The 20,276-nt window shown below is 55.7% G+C and overlaps 2 protein-coding genes across 5 annotated transcripts in view; one reads left to right on the forward strand and one right to left on the reverse strand.

Annotated features, from left to right (window-relative positions):
* The window catches only part of LOC111139116 (myotubularin related protein 1), a 57,297-nt gene extending 40,896 nt beyond the window's left edge, over nt 1–16,401 (forward strand). For all 3 annotated transcript variants that reach the window (XM_022491268.1, XM_022491267.1, XM_022491266.1), the window contains 4 exons: nt 1,572–1,664; nt 6,439–6,552; nt 10,265–10,441; nt 14,900–16,401. In XM_022491268.1, coding sequence (XP_022346976.1) covers nt 1,572–1,664; nt 6,439–6,552; nt 10,265–10,441; nt 14,900–15,061 — 546 coding nt within the window. In that variant the 3' untranslated portion in view covers nt 15,062–16,401. The remainder of the gene's footprint in view (nt 1–1,571; nt 1,665–6,438; nt 6,553–10,264; nt 10,442–14,899) is intronic.
* A 2,720-nt stretch (nt 16,402–19,121) lies between these two features.
* LOC111139190 (CD99 molecule like 2) overlaps nt 19,122–20,276 on the reverse strand; it is an 88,966-nt gene continuing 87,811 nt past the window's right edge. For both annotated transcript variants that reach the window (XM_022491381.1, XM_022491382.1), the window contains one exon: nt 19,122–19,884. In XM_022491381.1, coding sequence (XP_022347089.1) covers nt 19,820–19,884 — 65 coding nt within the window. In that variant the 3' untranslated portion in view covers nt 19,122–19,819. The remainder of the gene's footprint in view (nt 19,885–20,276) is intronic.

The following is a 20,276-nucleotide window of genomic DNA, read 5'->3' on the forward strand; positions in this document are numbered from 1 at the left end:
GACCCGGGGATTCTGCTTCTGGGGATACACCCAAAAGAAGCGAAAACAGACTGGGATACTTGCACACCCACGCATACAAGCAGTGTGGTTCACAGGAGCCCAGAGGTAGGAGCAGCCCCGGTGTCCATTGACAGATGAACACGTACACAGAATGTGGTCTGTCCATACAATGGTCGTGTCACTCAGCTCAAAGAAGGAAGGAATTTCTTTTTTTCTTTTTTTTTTTTAGATTTTATTTACTTATTTGACAGAGAGAGAGATCACAAGTAGGCAGAGGGGCAGGCAGAGAGAGAGGGGGAAGCAGAGAGAGAGGGGGAAGCAGGCTCCCCGCTGAGCAGAGAGCCCGATGCGGGGCTCGATCCCAGGACCCTGAGATCATGACCTGAGCCGAAGGCAGAGGCTTAACCCACTGAGCCACCCAGGCGCCCCAGAAGGAAGGAATTTCTGACACATTCTACAATACAGATGAACCTTGAGGACCTCCTGCTGAGTGAAAGAAGCCAGTCACAAGAAGACAGATACTGTAGGAGTCCCCTTATAAGAGGGACCAAGAGCAGTCACATGCACAGGGACAGAAAGTACACTGGTGGCAGCAGGGTGGGGAGACATGGAGTTAACGGGGAAGAGTTTCACATTGGAAAGATGGACGGTGGGGTTGGCTCCCAGCACTGAGCCTACTTGATCCCACTGGGCTGTGTGCACAAACTGGTTAAGGTGGCCCATTTGACGTTCTGTATGTTTCACCACAATTGAAAACCAGTAAGACCCAACTACTGTAACTGTGAGGCCTGGATTTCCTCCTTTCTATGTCTCTCCCACTGGCAGTTTCCTAGACCCAGTACTTCTCACGCTTTCTATGTAGTAGTTGCATTATATCTTTGGAATGTTTCCTTCTCGTCCTTTTGCTTCGTCACCAGAGTATTTGAGCCTTCTCTTTGAATCTTCACTCTTGAGCTGTTTTTTAACTTGACATTTCCAATGTTTTGTCGTGTTTGTTTTTGAAGTTCTTTTATCAGGAATCCATGAGTAGCTCTACAACACTGAAAGGTGTGAAATGCACTGTTGGTTATCAAGTATGTCTCAGAACTGGGCTGCCTTGAGCAAGGACTCCCCCTTACCATTTCAAGTGTGGGATTTGTGGGGCTCTCTGAGTCCTGTAGAATTGGTTAAAATGTATAGATTATTATTTGATTCTCAGACTTCCTGACATTTCGGAAAAGTGGGAAGACCTATTTTTCCACCTGTGGAGGAAATGGCCATCGTAATGTGCTTCCTGAGCTGCTAGTCGGTAGTCCCACGTTGACACTGTGCACTTGGCACTGTGGCCCGGCCTGACCCTAGCATTGGGACTGAAACGTTTACTGGCCACTTGCTTATAACTTCTTGATCTCCACTATTTTAAAGTGAATTATAAAAGTCAACACATAACAGTACAGTACACTGAAGTTGTGTTTCCTGTTAGGTCTTGGGACATACAGATAACAAATAATGCTTGCCACTAGGCAATTTTAAGTGACTTTTGAGAGAACTGTGGCATGCATTCACATGTTTAACCTCCCGTTCGTTCTCAGAGAGTGGGCCACGGCAACGACAACCACGCAGATGCTGACCGATCCCCTATATTTCTTCAGTTCATTGATTGTGTTTGGCAAATGACAAGACAGGTAAGAAATTTCAAGTATATTTCTGACTTAAAATTGAAGATTAGATAAATATTAATGTTCGTTCAAAATGAACACGTGTATGTGTGTAAAAAGGGGACCCTTCTGTTATTTAACTCGGTTTGATTCTAATTCACTTAGAAGTATAAGCAGAAAATTAGAGACTATCATTTCTCACCAAAAGTTCCTGTTCTTGTGCAAATGCTTTTGTCAGTCTTCTGTCCACCAGCTCTGCCGACCAAGGCCTTGCTTCTGCCATTCTGCTGCTCGTGCTCCCTTTCTGTCTGGGTGAAGAGGCACGGTCCCCTGCTGAGCAGGCCAAGTGTTTGAAACAGGGATGTGACAGAACTGACAGCAGGGGAGGGGATGCCAGCCCTGGGAACCCAGGAGTCTGCATGCCTGGCCTGGGCCCGCCTGGCCTGGGCCCCCATGGCCCCGCGGCAGTGCCGCCGAGGGCAGGGAATGTCCGGGAAGCAGAGGTAGGTAGGAAGTTACTGGTGCTTAGTTTCCAAACCCCAGGGCACAGGGCCCCAGTATGCAAGGTGGCCACACAGGGATCCCCCTTCCCTAAGTGTATTGGGCCCCCACGGCTTCAGTTTAAAGCAGGCCCTGAGGCCTATGCTGTTTATTCCCTGGTCTCTAACACCTGAGCCCAAGTTTGGGGTCTTATCCTCAGGATAGGAGATCAAGCCAGAGTGCCAGACAGAGCGGCAGGGACAGAGTGGCATACAGAGAGGCATACAGAGGAGAGAATGAGACAGAGAGACACACAGAGACACATACACAGACACAGAGAGAGATAGACACATAGAGACCTAGACGGAGAGAATAGAAAACAGGTAGTCTCCCCAGAGCCTGCACAGGGAGAGAGTCAGAGGGTGGAGAGCCATGGCCTGGGTGCTCTCCTTCCTACTGGCCCGGAGGTCTGGCCGTGGCTGCCTTAGTCACGGGAAGAGGTCCAGCTGGAAAGACTGTTGGCGACCTCTAGTGACTCCATCAGCAGCCATGGCACTCACGACAGCCTCCTGACCACATTATTACCATCACCCCAGGATCTTTTCAAAGGATCTCTGCTTTCTAAGCCCGGGAAGTCGGAGGTACGACTATCTGTGAAATCCTTCATCGTGCACCACCCTTAGTGGTGGGGGGCGGCAGTGGGCAGGAGAGAGGCTGAGCCCACTTACGGTGCACTGCTGCCCTACTGCCTCTCGGCCCAGACCCCTTCCAGCAGCAATTGCTCAGGAGCCATCTGAGGGACCCCCGCCTCACTGTGTACCTGTGGACACACTGTCAGCGCCTGGAAACTTTTAAAGGTGCACATGCTTGGGCCCCCTTCCTTGCACACCCTTCCTCCTGTGGGCCGAGGGAGAAGTCCAGATGTATGTCATTCTGGAACATTCCCCATGTGCGTTCTGAGGTGCCAGTGAGGCAGAAGACCAGCCTCCAGACGACAGGCTCCATCCTGCCGCAGTCCCGGGGCCGGTAGCCTCAGCTTCCCCTGGGCACGTAGAGATGAAAATTCTCAGGCCTGCCCAGAGCTGCTGACACTGGAGGGAGGGTGGCACTGGGTGTGGGGGTATTACTAAAACACAGTCTGATTTGTGAGTCTGCATGCCTCATGGATCTCAGTACCAAGCATCTAGAGAGAGCAGGCATGCTTTCAGAAATAAGAAAAAAGGGGGGGGGGGTTGAGTTCTGATCAGCTAGCGAAGACCTCCTAGAGTCCTTGGCACTTAGACCTTCCTCTTACTTTTAGGCCCAGCTTCCCCAGACTGATGGGGCTCTCGTGCTTTCCAGGCACCAGGTCACACGTGATTCAGAGCAGCCAGTTGGAGGGCTGGTGGGGGTGGAGGGGCATTTCAGAGGTGGGCACCGGTGGGATGAGTGACGGTTGGTAGTGAACACACACTCAGAAAGCACGGAGGCTGGCCAGGGGTCATACTGTTATGTAGCACTGTGAACTTCTTGCTGTTTGTATTAACTGAACCAACAACAAAATTAAATGATGGTTACATTCAGATTAAAACAAAAAAGTATAAAATGCATTTTAGAAAAATTGTGTAACAAGGTTGAACACACACAAAAAATGATGCTTCTGAGGGGATAAGCACTACTTTTGTTGATGTGAAGTATCTCCTTCCTCCCAAACGCCAAGTGCATGCATGTGCATGTGTAGTATCCGCAAACTGCCTTCCATTCCTCATAATGTTTTGTCCCTATTTTCGTGTTTAATCTAGATCATTTTTGTGCTGGTTATTGGATTTTAAGGGGAAAAAAAAGACAAGGGGTTTAGATTAGATTTCAGATGCCTCTCAGCTCCTGTCCATGAAACGTGTATAATTAACGTCTCTTAAAACAACATGGTTAATGCAATAGAAGCAGAAAGAGCACCACTCAGTCTATCAGTTAAGTTACAAGTGGATGCGACATGTAGCTTGTTAGGAAAGATGCATTAATGTAATGAGATTAATTTATTTGGAGGTTGCCTACTGCTAAATCAAGTAAGCTAAATCCGCATTAAATCGTTCGAAATCTCAGGATAACGTGAACTAGGCTGTGAGCACAAATTGATAGACAAGGATCTAAGGGAAAGGAATTGAGCGGCTCGTCAGAAAAGAGTCTCAAACATTCTACAATAACCGTAGTTTAATAGACTCTGCCCTTTTGAGTAGGTTTAATAGTGGTTCATATTTTTGTTCCTCAAGACGTGCAGAATTTCATTGTGGATTTCTAGAGTTTTTGAGCCCATTCTTTTTAGGCAGATGGTATAGTTTCCAGGAGAAGAGGCCAAAAGAAATTGCAAATCACAAGACTTAATCTTCTATTCGTATTACTCTAGCTGTTGCTGCTTCCTCTAATGAAGCATTTCCTGGACTGAGCGTGAGGTCGCAACGCCATTTGAATGGGACCAGCAGTCCCGGCGAGCATCCGAAGGTGCAGCTCTTGTGTCCTGGTTCCGGGGGTGCTGACAGGCAGAGGCCAAGCCCCGCCTGACCTAGACCTACCGGCGCTGGGATCCACTTGGCCAGAATAAGGCTTAGAGTCAGGGCTGCTAGAACATGCCCAGCCAAGCTCCCAGGAGCAGGCAGGCTCAGAGTTAGCAGTAAAGACTCATTTGACTTCAGAAATGTGTCCATAGAAGCTTCCCTGTCCTGTTAGTAAATGTGTAATTTAAATGAAAATAAAATCTAGATCTTCCATTTCTATCCTTGATTTGATAAAGCTTCAGTGTACATAAATGTTATATATTTGCTTAACATTCATAAATTTTGTGGTGCCAATAATTTCTTAACTAGAGTATAACTAAACTGCATAGAAAAATGCTGGGAAAAGTAGACATGATGTGCTAGGCCGTTTAAAGGATAGCCATTTGGAATGTGAGGCCACTGGTGGATTTGCAAGTTCAAGGCCCTGAGAGAGGCTTCATCAGTAGCTATCATCATCAACATTTCAGCCAGATTTAGTTGATGTAGTTCATCTAAGAACCACCACCACGGCTAGTTTCCAGAGGTTTCTGAAGGAGTGGCATTCTGAGGGGGCTCCGCAGAAGAGAGTTGTGTTTCTGCGGGAACAGTCCGTAAGATGGAGAGAGAGGCCCACCCGCATCCAGGGCGGCCGAGCAGAAGTCCGCACGGCCGCTGATGTGATGAGCGGCCGGGGAGGAAGAGAGCGAATGCAGGGGGAGTTTGGACGGTCCTGGATGGACCGTTTTTTTCTTTGGGAAGCTTGTCCCTAGCCTGGGAAAGTAATCCGGCCATCGGTGACCGTGGTTGTCTCTCTAGAGATGACAGGATGGTCATGAGAGTGTGCCAATAGCACTCTGGGGACCAGTTTCATACTTTAAAGAAAATGTACTTAAAGCTCTGCTGGGTGGTTCCAGCGGCCTTTGCCGCCTTGGGTACTTTGCTGGGGCACTGGCACGTGGGAGGCGCCCCACTGTCGCCTGCCCAGGAGCTTCGTTGCCATCATTAATCATTATTGTCGTTTCCAGACCATCTCCTTACAGCTACTAAATGCCAGGTACTGGCTAGAACCTCCCGGCAATGGTAAAGTCCTTGTTGGAATTCCGCAAAAAACCCATTGAGAATGACCTAAACCAATAATTGAGATGATTATGTGATTTTCTTATGCTGTTAATGTGGTGAATTACAGTAATTACTATTTTTTAATGTTCATCTTCAAATGTTAAGCCAGCCTTGCATTCCTGAGCTAAACCCCACCGGATCATGTTGTGTTACCTTTTGTATATATTGCCAGCGTCAGTTTGTTCAGATGTTGGTAAGGATTTGGGGGTGTATGTTCGTGGACTTGTCTCTGTGGGAAGGTTTTTAATCACGAGTTATTTCTTTACTAGATAATAGCCTTTCCGTTCTTTCTTGAATCTCTTTTGGTACCTGCTGTGCCTGGGAACCCCTCTCCCTTCTTGGACTCCAAACGTAGCCCCAGGCAGAAAGCCGGGACCGTAGTCGAACTGGCTTTGTCTGTTTCCCTTCTGGGCAGCTGGCCGGTGTGTGCGAATAGCGGCTCCATGCGCTCCGTCCCGCTCTCTCCTTGCTTCCGGCAGAAGGGCGGCTGCGGGCTCTTCTCCCAGCTGCAGGTGTTCTAGCGCCGGCTCCGTGGGCCTGGACCGGAAGCTGTAGGAAGTGAAATCCAACATGGCTCAGTCTTCCTTTTAACCTTCAGCTGTATTCCAAATTGTACTTTAGCTTTCACCGAAAATTCCTACCACTGTGTTGTAGAAATTGAACTTTAAACCTTACTTCTCTTTCCATTTAAGTTTCCGTCGGCTTTCGAGTTTAATGAGCTGTTCTTGATCACAATTTTGGACCATCTATATAGCTGTCTCTTCGGGACTTTTTTGTGCAACTGTGAACAGCAACGGTTCAAAGAGGTAAGTGCACGCCATCCTGTCTGTTACTGCCCATGGCTCAGGGGCCTTTCCCATTAAGTGCCACTGTGGAACGGGGGGTACTGGGTGGAGAGGGGACCTGGGTCTGGCCCTGCTGCTGTTTGTAAATGAGGGGTCACATGAGATGCCCCAGCACGTGTGTCTGATCTTCCATGTGGTCGGACATAGGCCCCTTCCATTATGGGGACTGGGAAGCAAGCCCACAGCTGTCTGAGGACTCTAAGATTTTGTACGGTCAGTTCTAGACCTTGGACCCCTAGACCCCAAGTTCGTGTACTTTCTACCACACTGACTCCAAAATGATGTGATTCTGCTCTTCACTGTCCATTCCATTAGGGTGACAGGTACGCAGAGACCTAGGAGGGTTGAAGTCTGTAGGTGATCCCGGAACTTCCTGCTAGGTAGCGAGCCAGACTTCCTTTTTCGTCTGGCCGAGTTCTATTTCCCCTCTTTCCTCCTAAGTTGTTTTTTTTTTTTTTAATTTAAAGATTTATTTATTTGAGAGCGAGCGAGTGTGAGAGCACAAGCTTGAAGGGCAGTGGGAGAGGGAGAGAGAACCCCAAGCAGATTCTGCACTGAGAGCAGAGCCCGAAGGCAGGCTTGATCCCACGACCTGACCCGAAACCAGTTATTGGTGCTCAGCTGACTGTGTCACCCAGGTGCCCCTTTCCTCCTCATTTTGAGATAAATGAAAGAAATGATCACGAGGAAGCATTGGGAAAAGGCAGCTTAGAGTGTCTTCTGGTTAACAGAAAAGGGCCACCACCTGTAGACTAATAAGCACATCAGAACATTATTGAATTTTGGAGAAAATAGTCGCCAGCACCCACCTCCCTCTACAGCCTCCCCACAGCTGTCGCCCCCTCGTTCCATGTCCACACCCCACTCAGTCTCCTCCCTTTAGCTCTTCTGTCACCCGGGAGCCTGCCTGGACCCAGTTCGGTCTTCCTCCTGCCCCAAACTCTGTTCTCTCTCGGTCACTGTCTGTCCCATCTTGGAGTCTAATTACCATCGTGCTGCTGCTCCCCTGCTCCCCTGCATCTCCCTAGAGGGCAGCTTTGCCCCTCAAGATGCCTTAGCATTTGCCTCCTCCCTCCCCCAGCTGCCATAGCTGCTCCCCACAAGAGATTCTTAAAAAAAAAAAAAAAAGACTATTTACTTAGGAAGGAGAGAGCAGGAGAGGGACAGGCAGACTCTGCCTTAAGGGTTGAGCCTGATGTGGGGCTCGATCCGGTAACCCCAAAATCATGACCTCAGCTGAAATCAAGGGTCCCAACTTTCAACCGACTGAGCCACCCAGGCTCCCTGAAGAGATTCTTTCTTAATCTGGCCACTTGTCACTGCCCCACAGCCTAGTTCATGGTGGACTAAGGCCACTGTCTGGAAATGAACTTTGCTCCCTTCATTTCTGACCTCCAGCAACCTGTGGCTTCCATTGTGGGCAGGATAAGGTCCACATTCCTACTGGCCCAGGTGATAGGGTCCTGTTAACCTCTTGAAAAAAAGTTAAAAGTTTTAGAGTGAATTTTACGATATGTGACTCATATCTCAATAAAGCTTTTTTTGAAAATCAACAGAATGAAGTTCACATGTAGAATTTAAACCCCAATGGTCTTTTTTTTTTTTTTTGACAAAGTATATTTTAAAAAATCAGCTCTCTTGATCTATGACTTACATACAACTCGCCCTTTTAAAGTGGTTTTTGGTGTATTCAGAGCGTGCAGCCACCACCACCTCAGTTCATAAACCCCTTAGACTTTTCATCACCCCAAAGAGAGAGCCCGGCCCCGTGAGCGGTCTCTCCCCGTTCCTCATTGCCCCTGTCCCGGGCAGCTGCGATCCGCCTGCAGTCCGTGCGGATTCACCAATTACGGACACCCCGCGTGAGTGGAAGCGAACATTTGTCCTCCGTGAGTGGCGTCATGTCGTCCAGGCCCGTGCTTCGGCAGGTGTCCGAACTCTGTGCCTTTCTTCTGGCCGAGCGACATTCCACGCTAGGGAGAGGCCACGAGCTGCGGCTGCGGTCGGCCGCCGGCGGACTTCGCGGCCGTTGCTGCTCTGGGCTCTGACGAGCGCGCCGCTGCGGGCGGACATTCGAACGTGCGGATTTCGTGTGGACACGCGCCCCCCCCGCCGTCGGAACCGGAAGTGCAGTTGCCGAGTCACATGGGAACTGCGTGTTTAACCTTTTGAAGAACCGCAGACTGTTCTTCCAGAGTCAGTATCTTACCAGCAAGGTCGAAGGGGCCTCTTTTCGCACTTCTTCGCAGACACTTGTGTATTTTTTTTATTCTAGCCATCCCCGTGGTATCTCATTGTGGGTTCTGGGGTACATTCCCTGGCAAGTGATGGCAGTGCGAGCATGTTTCGGCGTGCATCTTGGCCTTCCGCATAGCTCCTGTGGACAACTGTTCGTTCAGACCCCCGCCCGTTTGCAGCTGGGCTGCCTTCATCACTGAGTCATAAGACTTCCTTAGAACTTGGGATACATGCGAGTCCCTTATCAGATATATGATTTTCAAAAATTGTCACCCACTCTGTGCATTGTCTCTTCACTTTTTGATGGTCTCATTTAAAACACACAAGTCTAATTTTCCTGAAGCCCAATTTGTTTCCTTTCATTGCCTGTGCTTTTGGGGTCCTATGCAGGAAGCCGTTACCCAGCCTGAGGTCGTGAAGAGTTGAGCCCGTGTTTTCTTCTGAGTTTTATAGTTTCAGCCCTTCCATTGAGGCCTGTGACCCGTGTTTCAGTTCTTTTTGCGTGCACTGTATGGTATGGGTCCAAATTTATTCTTTTGCCTGTGGCTAACCGGTCATCCCAGCCGTTTGTTGAGAAGACTCTCTCCCCCAGACCGAAGGCTCTCGGTGCCCAGCTTGGAAATCGGGGACTGCCTAGGTGAGGGCTTGTTTCTGTATCGTCTTCCCGCTGTTGATGCGCATGTCTGTCCCTCCCGGGCTGGCACCGCCTGTGTTGATGACTGTGGCTCTTCAGAGCCCCTTGAATTCTCGCTGGTGTTTCTCTTAGAAACACAGAGTATATAAATAGGAAAAGGTCCTGATGGAATTCTGTGTCTAGCTTGTGGGAGTCAGCCGGCTTTACAGTTTTCTAATTTTGACGTTGTCACTGTGCTTGGTCCGTGTCTAACACCGACCCATCCTACCCAGCCTGTGGGTTCCGGCGTCCCACTCAGGGGAGCGGCGCAGGTAGTCCCACATTTCTCAAGTGGGCATGTGCTTCTCGGTGGGAGGCTTCACCCGCCTGCCACCCCGGAGTGTTTTCCCCCCGGATAGCCATGATTTTCCGGGGAAAGCAATCTTATCTGGGAATTCTACCCCAGTCACAAAAGCAAAACTGCAAACTGGAAATAAAGACTGTATTTGTTATGGACGGGCCCCATCATCCCGTGCTTTTTAGAAAGTTCTCATCTTGCCTTCACACTGACATGGTCGCCAGATGTCACCTAACTGAGCAATGCATTTTACCAGGACAGGAACCAGTGTATGTTTCCCTGCTGTCCCTGGCATGAGGCGATGGCGGAGCGTAAGGGATGGGGGTGGGGCTTAGCAAATGTTCTGTAACTTTTCAGCCTTTGAACTCCTTTTATCCAAGGCCTTTTCTCTCTATAATGCAAATTCTCAAGGATCTGAAAAAAAGTTGAATTTATTTCAATGTATTCCTTTTTTTGTTTTTCAGGATGTATATACGAAGACTATATCTTTATGGTCCTATGTCAATAGCCAGCTTGAAGAATTTTCTAATCCTTTCTTTGTGAATTATGAAAACCACGTCTTGTATCCTGTTGCTAGTCTGAGTCACTTGGAACTGTGGGTAAACTACTATGTGCGCTGGAACCCACGAATGCGGCCTCAGGTAGCTTTTTGTTCTTTGCAAAATCATGTCTTTCTAAGCAGAGATACAGGTGTAGAAATGCGTGCATGCTGGGTATTAGCGTACGCTCCTTCTGCCCTCCCCTCTCAGGTTTTAATCCTGTGTGTTCATGTTCTAGCCCAGCACCTTCTTTTCACACACCAACCCTGAAGCTGTTCGCTAGATTAAAAATCTTGGCACTTCTGTCTTCTGCTAAAGCCAGCGGCAGCGGCTACTGCGTTTCGCCCTCGGGCTTTCTAGGGGCTCCGTTCATTTGCAGACTCCGGTAGGAAGAGGGCACGTGCTGAAAGGGTAGAGCGTCCCCGTCCCCAGCACGCTCATCCGCCGTCCCATCCTTCCGAGACCGAAGATCTCCGAACAGCGGCCGGCAGGACCCGGCAGGACCCGGCGGCCCGGCCGTGCTCGGCCGTGGTGCGCGGGCACCGCCGGCTCCGGCTCCCCGGGCGCCTCCCCGAGCCTGGGCGCTCCCGGGGCTGCCGATGGAGGCGGCCCCCCTCCGTGGCCGGGGGACTCTCTGGCGAGGTTCTTTTTAAGTCTAACGTCTGTCGGGTCTCGCGGCCGTCTGCCGGCGGCGGCTTCAGGGGCCTCGTCCGCTGTCGTCGCTGCTCTCGGGCACAGGTGCGCGCGCCTTTCCGCTCACCGTCCTCCTCGGCCCCTGGCCGCGCTCCGCGTCCCCGCCGTCCCCGCGCACGGCCGGTCCCGGGGCGCTAGGGCCGCCGTCTCGGGGAGCACGGGCGGGGGCGCTCCCGCGGGGGAGATGCGCGGGCTCAGGGTCCTGAGATGAGAAGCCTCGAGACCGAGCTGCTGACGGGCTGGTTCCTCGTGAGAGCCGCCGCGGAGGAGTGTGTTCCGGGCTTCCCTCCACGGCTTGTGGAGGTTTTCTCCCCCCCCGCCCCCCCCCTCCCCCTGTTGTCTCCCTTGCACGTGCGTGGCCGCGTCCCGGTCCCCCCCTTCTGAGGACGAGGGCGCGCGCCGACGCCCGCGCTGCGGCGGGGTCACCGGCGAGCACGGCCGCGCCCTGTGCCCGCGGGGCTCGGCGCTTCGGCGCACGGGTCCGGGCGGCCGGTGACCCCACGGCAAGTCCCGGGCCCCACTCGGCACGCAGGAGACCCAGCAGCTCATTTCACGTTGCGGTTCCTGGTGCTTGAACTTCGGAGGGACCCTCTCGTCAGTCACCTTCCCTCCCTGACGGGCGCCTCCGTCACTGTCGGCTCAGCCCCGGTTCCGGCCAGGCGAGCCGCCGGCTGCCCGTCCCGCCTCTCCCCTGCTCGTCTCTTGCCTCCTCTTCCCTCTTTCCTGCCGTGTGTCCGTCCGCGAAACTGCAGCTGGCAAAGCCCTGTCTTCCCCTCGGAGCCTCGGAGTCCGCTCTGCCCCCTCCGACCCCTCAGGACGGGTTCCCAGAGCTCCGCGAGCGGGGCCCGCGCGGCCGCGCTCGTCTTTCCGTCGCAGCAGGGGCCGGCCCCGGGCCTCGCGCTCCCCGCTCTTCCTCCCGCTCTGGGGGCCTCCACGTCCCCACACGGGGCTGCCGGCCCCCGAGTCTGGAAACGCTTCCGCTGCCTCAGCTTCGCACCGCGCCGGCGGCTGGCGCCCCGAGAGCCGCCTCTGGGCAGCCCTGCCCAGCCGGAAACCTGCCTCCCCGCACCGTGGCGAGGCCCGCCCTGTCCCGCGCGCCAGGCCCACTTCTCACGGGGGAGGGGCCGTTGGCTGCTGCCGAGGCGGTGACGGCACCGGGCAGCGCGCAGGGGACCTCATGGCCAACGTGGCCAGAGCACATTTCTAGCCTCCAAATGGATTCTTGGTTTAGTGCCAACTTCTAAGAGTTGGAAAATGTTTTCTTGGTTGAGGACCAGCTGAAGCGGGAGGGGCGTAGTCTCTGTTCTGTTCCCCGTGGGAGCTAAGCGTACACAGAAGGCAACGTCTTTGGGCAATACAGGTTTCTGCGTTTGTGGGCAGTGAGCCGTCCCTACCGAGCTCCAAACGTTCCGCTGATGGGCGTCCATCCTGTTAGCGCCGCGGGTCCGCGACTCACAAGCATGGTCCCCACATCCTGTCCCTTTCCCTCCTCCGAGTGACCCATCCCCCGGCGACTCACCATTCCCTGGTCACGCGGCTGAAGTTGCTCGTACAACAGCCCACTGTGCCCACGGCTGGCCTCCCAGGGCCGCCCGATGGCTCCAGCTGTCTGTCCCCACTGTCCCCTCATCCAAGCTCCGGTTTACCTTCATCAGGCTGTGGCGACAGCTGATTTCTCCTTCTCTCTCACACTCTGTACTGTGCTAGGGGTTTTCCCCTGGACTAACAACTACCTGTTACATTAGATGGGCTCATTCCCCAAACGAGGACCACATGTGAGAGACCTCAGGGAGCCGGGTGTCGCCAGTCCCGTCAGCAGCTTCTGCGGTGACTCACCGCCACAGAAGTGCGAGAACAGGCCTAGACTGCCCTTTTCCGGGCCACTTCCAGAACACAATCCTTCCTGACCTCAGTTGCTTCAGAATGCCAGCCCCAGGGGACCCTTAAGCCCTTATTTCTCGTCACTGGAGTCCCTTTGACTCAGGAATGCAAGCCAGCATCTGCTCGCCAGCACCTCCTCGCTTTTTCTCCCCGGGCGGTTCGGTTTCGTGTGTCATAGCAACGAGGAAGACAGGCTCTGGGGTAGAGTGTATGAAAGTCACTTTATTTAAATCAGAGTTAGCAAATAGTATTCTGGGTGACACAGAGGACAGATGGCAGGTGGGATTTCTGAAACTTTAGCAGGGAAGCCAAGGGCGTCCCCTGGGCCCGAGCTCTTCCTCCTGCAGCGTGAGCTCCCCGCGCTCACGGACTGCGGGCCCCTGAAGGCCAGCCAGCCCGTCCTCTCGCCTGCGGCAATGACCTTGACAGGAGCAGGAGCCGCGGACCTCGCTGCTCTAAGTCGAGATCTCTGGCAGGCCTCTGGGTGCTGTCCACACGGACCTCTGTAGGACACGGGAGCCGTGGCTTGGCCCGTTCTCACTGCCTGGCCTGCACTCATGGAAGGGTCGGGGGTCACGTCCCCTCTCCGGCAGTGGCTCCATGCTGAGACCTTGTGGCACAGGAGCTCTTCCTGCGCCGTGCTCTACAGAAGGGAGAACTGGAAGGTGGGCTGTGGGCCACCCATGTCTTGTCCCGAGTGTGGCCAGCACCGGGGCCCACGGGGGAGCAGGCTGGGCCTTGGGGGCACTGGAGGCCAGAAAGGTGGGTAGGCTGGGCTGCCACATGGTGTGTAGGGCGGCTCCCTCCAGCAGCACTAGTTGCGCAGGACTGGGGGGGAGGAAAGGCAGAGGACTAGCCCATTTGGCCCCTTTGGTCTGAGGAGGAGGGGGCTAGACTGTCTGCCGGGTGGAAGGAGGGCCGAGCAGCATTCTTGTTTCCTTTGGGGCCCTTTTGTCTTGTGGCGGACATGGGACCCACTGGCCGAGGCACCTAGCTAGCCAGGGGCATTTCCTCAAACAAGCAGGCCTTGGATTTATATAAGTGGCCTCGGAGGAAAGGCTGCCCGGAGATGTCCGATGGGCATCTCAGGCCCCGGGCACTCCCCTACATGGGCTGCCCCTCTCCAGGGCCGCTGCTGCAGAAGGTTCCCTCGTCTGATTCACTTGGAAGAAAGTGATCCTGAGAACAAGAAAATAATACAGATAGTCCCCAAGACCTCACCTAATGGTGGCCTCTGGGATTAGTAGCAAATAAGGTAAGTTTCCCTTGTTTGGGGCCGCCGCTGGCATCAGACTCACATCGTGGTGCCTCCCCTTCTTCCTGTGGCTTGACGAAGTCAGGAGCTTGTTCTTTGCTGGTTACCAACCCCCCCCCCCCCGTTCTTTCATCTGCCTCTTTTCACTCCCCCGTCGGCGTGTCCCGTCTGTCTCTCTCCTGCCCAGCCTCTCTCCCTCCCTCTAGTAGGGCTGATCGCCATTGGCAGCCCTGATGCAGGAGCTCAGAGTTTTGAGGGAGGAAGCAAAGGGTTGGGGGGAAAGTGCTACAGCCAGAAGGGACAGCGCAGGCCTGGCATCTATCAAATCCTAGAAGATTCTAGAATGCAGGACTGGCAAAGAGGCAGGACCTGGGGAGAGGGGAGTAGAGGCTGGCTGGGGTCAGACCATAGGGTTTTGAGGCCAAGGTCAGGACGGCAGAAAGAAGCCACTGGAGGCTGCTGGGTAGGCATCACATAGCCTGGCTGAGGCTCAGAACCCAGGCCTATAGCTGCTTTGTGCAGACTGGCTTGGGGACAAGGGGAGGCAAGAGGGCAAGGCAAGGAGAGCCCCCGACATGGTGACATTCCTTCCTGGTGTGCCTCACGCCAGCCCAGGAGCCTCAGGAGGGAGAAGTGGGGCCTTGGATCTCTGGGCTTGCTAGCTGAGGGAGAGCAGGTGCCGAGTAGGGGCCAAGAAGGGCCCCTGACCGCCACCGTCTCTCTGTCCCCAGATGCCCGTCCACCAGAATCTCAAGGAGCTGCTGGCCATCAAGGCGGAGCTGCAGAAGCGCGTGGAGGACCTGCAGCGGGAGTTGGCCACGCGCGCCTCGTCCTCATCGGAGCGGGGCTCCTCGCCGTCCCACTCGGTCACCCCCGTCCACACCTCCGTCTGAGGGGCGCCCAAGGCCAGCACTCGTGGGCACTCCGGCCGGCCAGGACCTCCCGCTCGGCGGCTCAGGCACGGGATGGTAGCTTGTGATCTTGTCTTTTAGGATGAGGCCCGATGTCTTCCCAGTCTGGATGGCACTCCCCGCCGCGACCGTTTGTGTGGTTAGGTGACCACGCCCACTGTCATCAAGTGCTTTGTTTCGTGAACCATTTCCCTCCGCTCCGTGCTCTGCTGCGACGGCCAACTCGCCGCGGCTCCGGGGGTGGGCGCGAGGTGTAGGGGTAAGGGGTCCCCCGTTTCTTTCTGAGGTAAGCCCTTCATTTTCAGAACCCCCCGGTCCCTTACAGACCGCGCTGGCCATGGGGCTGCTTTCGGCCCTTCGCACGGGCTCCACGGGCCTCTGGGCCTGACTGTGGCGTCGGGTGCAGCGCCGTTGCCAGGCCTCCGGCCCTCGTCGCGCCCAGGGCCTTCTGCACCCGTTACTGTTGTGTACATAGAAGGTATTTTTAAAACAGAGAAACATGCCTTTATTTTCCTATGTCCTTTTTTATGTTTAGACTAGTCACCTGAGGCGGCTTCTGCTTGACTGGGTGAGACCTTGTCAAACAAGGCTCGAGCCAACTTCCTGCCGTACACCTGCAGCGGGGTTGGAATAGGGTCGCTGGACCAGCGGGGTCCCGCCGCCCCCCCGACACAGGTGCTTGCCTCCCCAGGCCGCTCCAGGCCGGTGGCGGCGGCAGCAGCGGTTCCCAGCCCCCACCCCCGCCCGGGGCTGGCGGGACCCCGCACTGGGCCTCCGCGGGGCCGTCCCAGGGCCGTCCGTCCGCTGCTCCCTGGCTGCCGCGCCTCACCCCTGCCGTCCCTCACTGCTGCTGTCCACACCCGAGCGAGCCCGCCCTCCCCTCTTAGCGGCGGCGGCAAGGATTCTCCTGTCTCGGAGACCCCTGTCCGCTCCCCTGCTGTTCCGTGACACACCACCGTGCTCCCTGGCTTGCTCCCCCTCACCGGGCCGGCGTGGACGGGGTGGGGAGGGGGTGGCGGGGCCCCAGGGGCCTGTGCTACCACCCACTCTGCCCACGGGGGGGCCCCCCACCCCGGTCAGCCCCAGCCATGCCCGCCCCATCGGCAAGCAGCACAACAGCCCCTTTCCTGTGTGTGTGCCTGGCACACAACCGTCTCTAACACAACTTGAAGTGCACCGTTGTTACCTAAGCAGTTCTTTTATTTAAGTGTACTAGAATGTAAAACATTCATGGCTCCGATTTTTAAAAACCGGTACAGTATTGTATTTGCCCCATCTGATACACTGTATTTCGATCTGTAATTAAAATAATATGTTTGCTCCATGGTCTTATTTCTTTAAGTTTTTCTAATTTTTCCCTTGGGGAAGATGACTAAACCCTCCATACCTGTTATTTTATGTGCCAAGCATAGTTAATACACATAAAGTGTCTTTACAAGATTTAACTCATTTACTAAATCCTGAACGCCAGAAACCAGGTCTTCAGTGTCTTGACCAAAATGATGGGGGTAAGTACTCGGATTTTAAAATCCAAAATGCTCCTCAGTCTTAAGCTTAAGAAAATGCTGATGGGGGAAGGGCCGGAGCCACTGGAGTCAGCAGCAGCTCCACAGAGGCGCGGGGCTCTGTCCAGACCTTGAGTCCTAGAGCTGGAAGGGGACAGACTTTAGAGAAGCCCTGGAGTCCCCACCCCAAGTCTACAGAAGAAATGCTGGCCTTGCGTCCCTGTCCCCCTCCACGCAAAGGTCACTGCAGCTGTGGGCCCCAGCAGCGACACCCAAGTGGCAAGGCCGGGAGGGCCACCGCGTAGCCCCTGGCTAGCCACGAAGAACTTCTTTACTGTGTCTGGGCCACCTACCTCAATGGGGAAATCCCCACGCCCACTGCATCCTGCTCACCCCCAGCGGTCTGGAGGTGCTCTCGGTTTGCAAGCCAAGCGGTAAGGGGATGACAAGGGCGCGCTTGTCCCCAGACGGGCCACTCTGCGCAGCTGCACGACCGATGGCGTGCTTGACCCAAAAGACTCCACACAACCCGAAGCCGCCCTAAATACTGGACTTCTTTGATGAAGGAGCAGCGGGCTGTGGAATCAGGAGTGTAAGGCCTGCCTCTGCCCTCTCGGGTGACCCCCAGACCTCTGCTCATCCCCCGGCAGCTCCGGGGAGGGGCCCTGACATCGAGCCCAGCCTTTCATCAACAGAAGAAACGCAGGAACTCTAACCTTCAGGAACTCTAACCTTCTGGAGAAACACCTCGGGCGGGGGTGGGAGGTGGGGGGAGTGGGGAGGAAGGTGGACCACAGGTACCTTAAGGAAAAAAACGAGCTGTCACTTGACAAAGGAAGTCCCTTCACGCCATCAGAATACAATGATCTGTTAGGTTCCATTTCCTTTAATGCAAACACGAGACAGTTCACAATTCACATTTAAACACAAGCACAGAAAAAGTACAGGGCTTCTGAGATCAGTCAACACTTCTTCCTCAGACAAGGGGCAGAGCACTCCCCAGTCAGGAGCCCAATGGGAGGGCCTGGCACTGTTCTCTGGGTCCCACTCCAGGAGGGTGCCCCCCACCCCTGCCGCCCCCCAGGGGAGTGGCTGTAGACCAGAGATTCTCAACTGGCCCTTCTGGTTCGCTCTACCTTCCCTATCGTCCCGGACAGGCCCGGTAGCCAGGCAGACGCAGGTACAAGAGCCTAGGCTTCTGCAGGCGTCCCTGCCCGCCAGCCCCGGCACCAGCGCTCTGCGAACAGGTGGCGGAGGGACCTCCCTGGCCTGTCCCGTCACTAGGAGGTCCGGCTGCTGGGCTGCGGTCTCCAGAGCCGAGGGTTCTCTTAGATCGCCACCACTGAGAAGTACATCAGAGCTGCAGGAGCTCGGGGTCCCCCCACCACGGGAGCCGCCCTGTCAAGCTCGAGGGGACAGCTGGGGGGCGGGGGGCACGACCCACCTCAGGGCTCCTAGCTCCATAGTTCTAGCCACCACCGTGCCGCACCTGGCCATGCCGAGCGTCGCACGGGCCACGTCACTCCTCAGCCTGGCTGCCACCGTGACTGGGCCTCCTCTAACTTGCCCGTGGCAGGGAGAAGTCATTCGCCACCCACGAGTGTGGCCTTGTCTTTCCTCCTTTGAGATGCCCCGGGGACCTTGGGGGGCAGGCCAACTGCACCCCAGGAGCTGCCGAGGCTGCCCTGACCCTCCCCCAGCTCCTGTTACCAAGGACACTGGGTGGCAACGGTCCATGGCTGCAACCACCCTCCAGCGCGGCCGGCACCAGCCAGGGCTGGGGCCATCAGTCCTCGCTGTCCTTGGTGACAGGGACCAGCCTGGCCAAGCTGGCAACTCGCAGAGGGCTCTCGTCAGTGCCCCACACCGGCGCGGCGGACACATGATCCTGGCCTGCGTGGGCCGAGCCCCCCGCCGGGGAAGGGACCCATCCGGGCGGCGCCAGCGGGAAGGAGCTCAAGGGCAGCCGGGGACGCCCCCCATCCCCCCACCGCACGACTAGGTTCCTCAAAGCGCCGCAAACACGAGTTTCCAGCCTGCGGGCTATGCTCCAGTTCCGACCGTTCCCTTCGGAAGCCTGACTTGCCTCGTCCCAGCTTAGAGGACGCCCAGCCCGGGTGCCACGCAGAGGGGACGTGGGGTCGAGTCAGTGGGACCCTGTCTTCCTGCTGACTTCTGCTTCAGGAAGTGCTTCTGGGCCCCGCAAACTGGTCATCGGTAGACAGTGGCTCTAGACTTTGGCTCAGTCTCAGACAGCAGAGCACCCAGGGACAGGACCACACGTGGGCCAGACAGAACGTTCCAGGCGGCTAGCCCAAATCAGACAGCTCCGGGCCAGGTGAGGGGCCAGTCCCTGGGTTCTGGTGTTTACCACAGGGACTGTGGCAGCCCAAGGGCTTTGTATCTGAACACGACAGGCAGTCAGCCTTCTAGACACACGGAGCCAGGCGTGTTTCACAAACCCAGCAAACGTCCCCTTCCCCATCCCCCGTCCCACCTCCAATACAGGTTTAAGTAAAACACACGCGTGCTTCTGGCTCTGCCACCTATTCTTTACGTCTGTAGCTTCTGCTACCAAAAGAGGCACATGTACAGGGTGGAAGGGGGACACACATTCCTAAAAGCTAATCACGGCAGCCAGGAGGCCACACCCAGGCCCCTATGGAGTCAGAGGAATCGGGCCCCAGAGTCACAGCCTCCTACTCGTCCAGAAGGTTCCTAGGCTCTCAGGACGGGACTATCAATGCATGCACTTCAATAACGGAAAACCACCGCGTGCACCAGCTCTCCGGAAGGCCGGCAGTGCAAAACCCGGTGGTGTGCGTGTGTGTGTGCGTGTGTGTGTGTGCATGTTGACCTGACGCTCACTCATTCGCTCCTCGCAGGGGCGGCAAGCGAACCAGGCGCTAGCTGACGTCCCTGCCAGGACCCACACGACCCTGGGTTCAAACTCCCATCCCGGGCGCATCAGAGTCCGCGTGCCCCCGCCGTCTCGGCGCCGCAGCCCCAGCTCACGCAGGCCGGGCCAGGCCGGCTTTGGGGGTGCGGTGGCCCAGCGGCTCTGAGGCTGGTGCCGGCTTTCCGCCGGAGCCGGGTCTCAGATGCGACACACACACGCTGCACACACACACCCGCGAGCTCATCTGGAGTTAGAAGGAGAAGCAATGACGTCAGAGAAGCAGCAGGGCAGCCGCAGGTCACGGTGAAACGAGGAGCTGGTCGCGAGCAGTGGCCCTCAGATCCGGGGTGCATCGGAGGGCGGCGGCTCGGCAGCCTGCGTCTGTAGCGTCAAGTATTTCACTGGGGAGAGAAGACCTCCGTCAGCGGGGAGACCTCTGGGGCAGGGGTCCTCCATCAGGGGGGAGTCCTCTGGGGCAGGGGAGTCCTCCATGGGGAGGGGGAGAGACCTCCGTGGCGGGGCTGGGGGGGCGGCGGAGTCCTCTGTCAGAGGGGGAGACCTCTGATGGGGAGGGAGTGCTCTGTGGTGGGGGGAGACTTCCGTTGGGGGGGGAGACATCCCCCCGGGGGGGGGGCCCGGGGGGGGGGGGGGAGCCCTCCCCATGCTCCCCAGTGCACAGGAGGCTGTCTGTCCTGTCCAGGGGCTGAGGCAGCTTGGCCCCTCCGGGCCAACCTCCCCTCCAGAGGCCACCCTGTCCCCAGTCAGGGTGACCCTGGGCCTGGGAGAGCAGGAG

This window comes from Enhydra lutris, unplaced genomic scaffold, assembly GCF_002288905.1.
Source record: "Enhydra lutris kenyoni isolate GAN:26980312 unplaced genomic scaffold, ASM228890v2 scaffoldscaffold96, whole genome shotgun sequence".
NCBI lineage: Eukaryota > Metazoa > Chordata > Mammalia > Carnivora > Mustelidae > Enhydra > Enhydra lutris.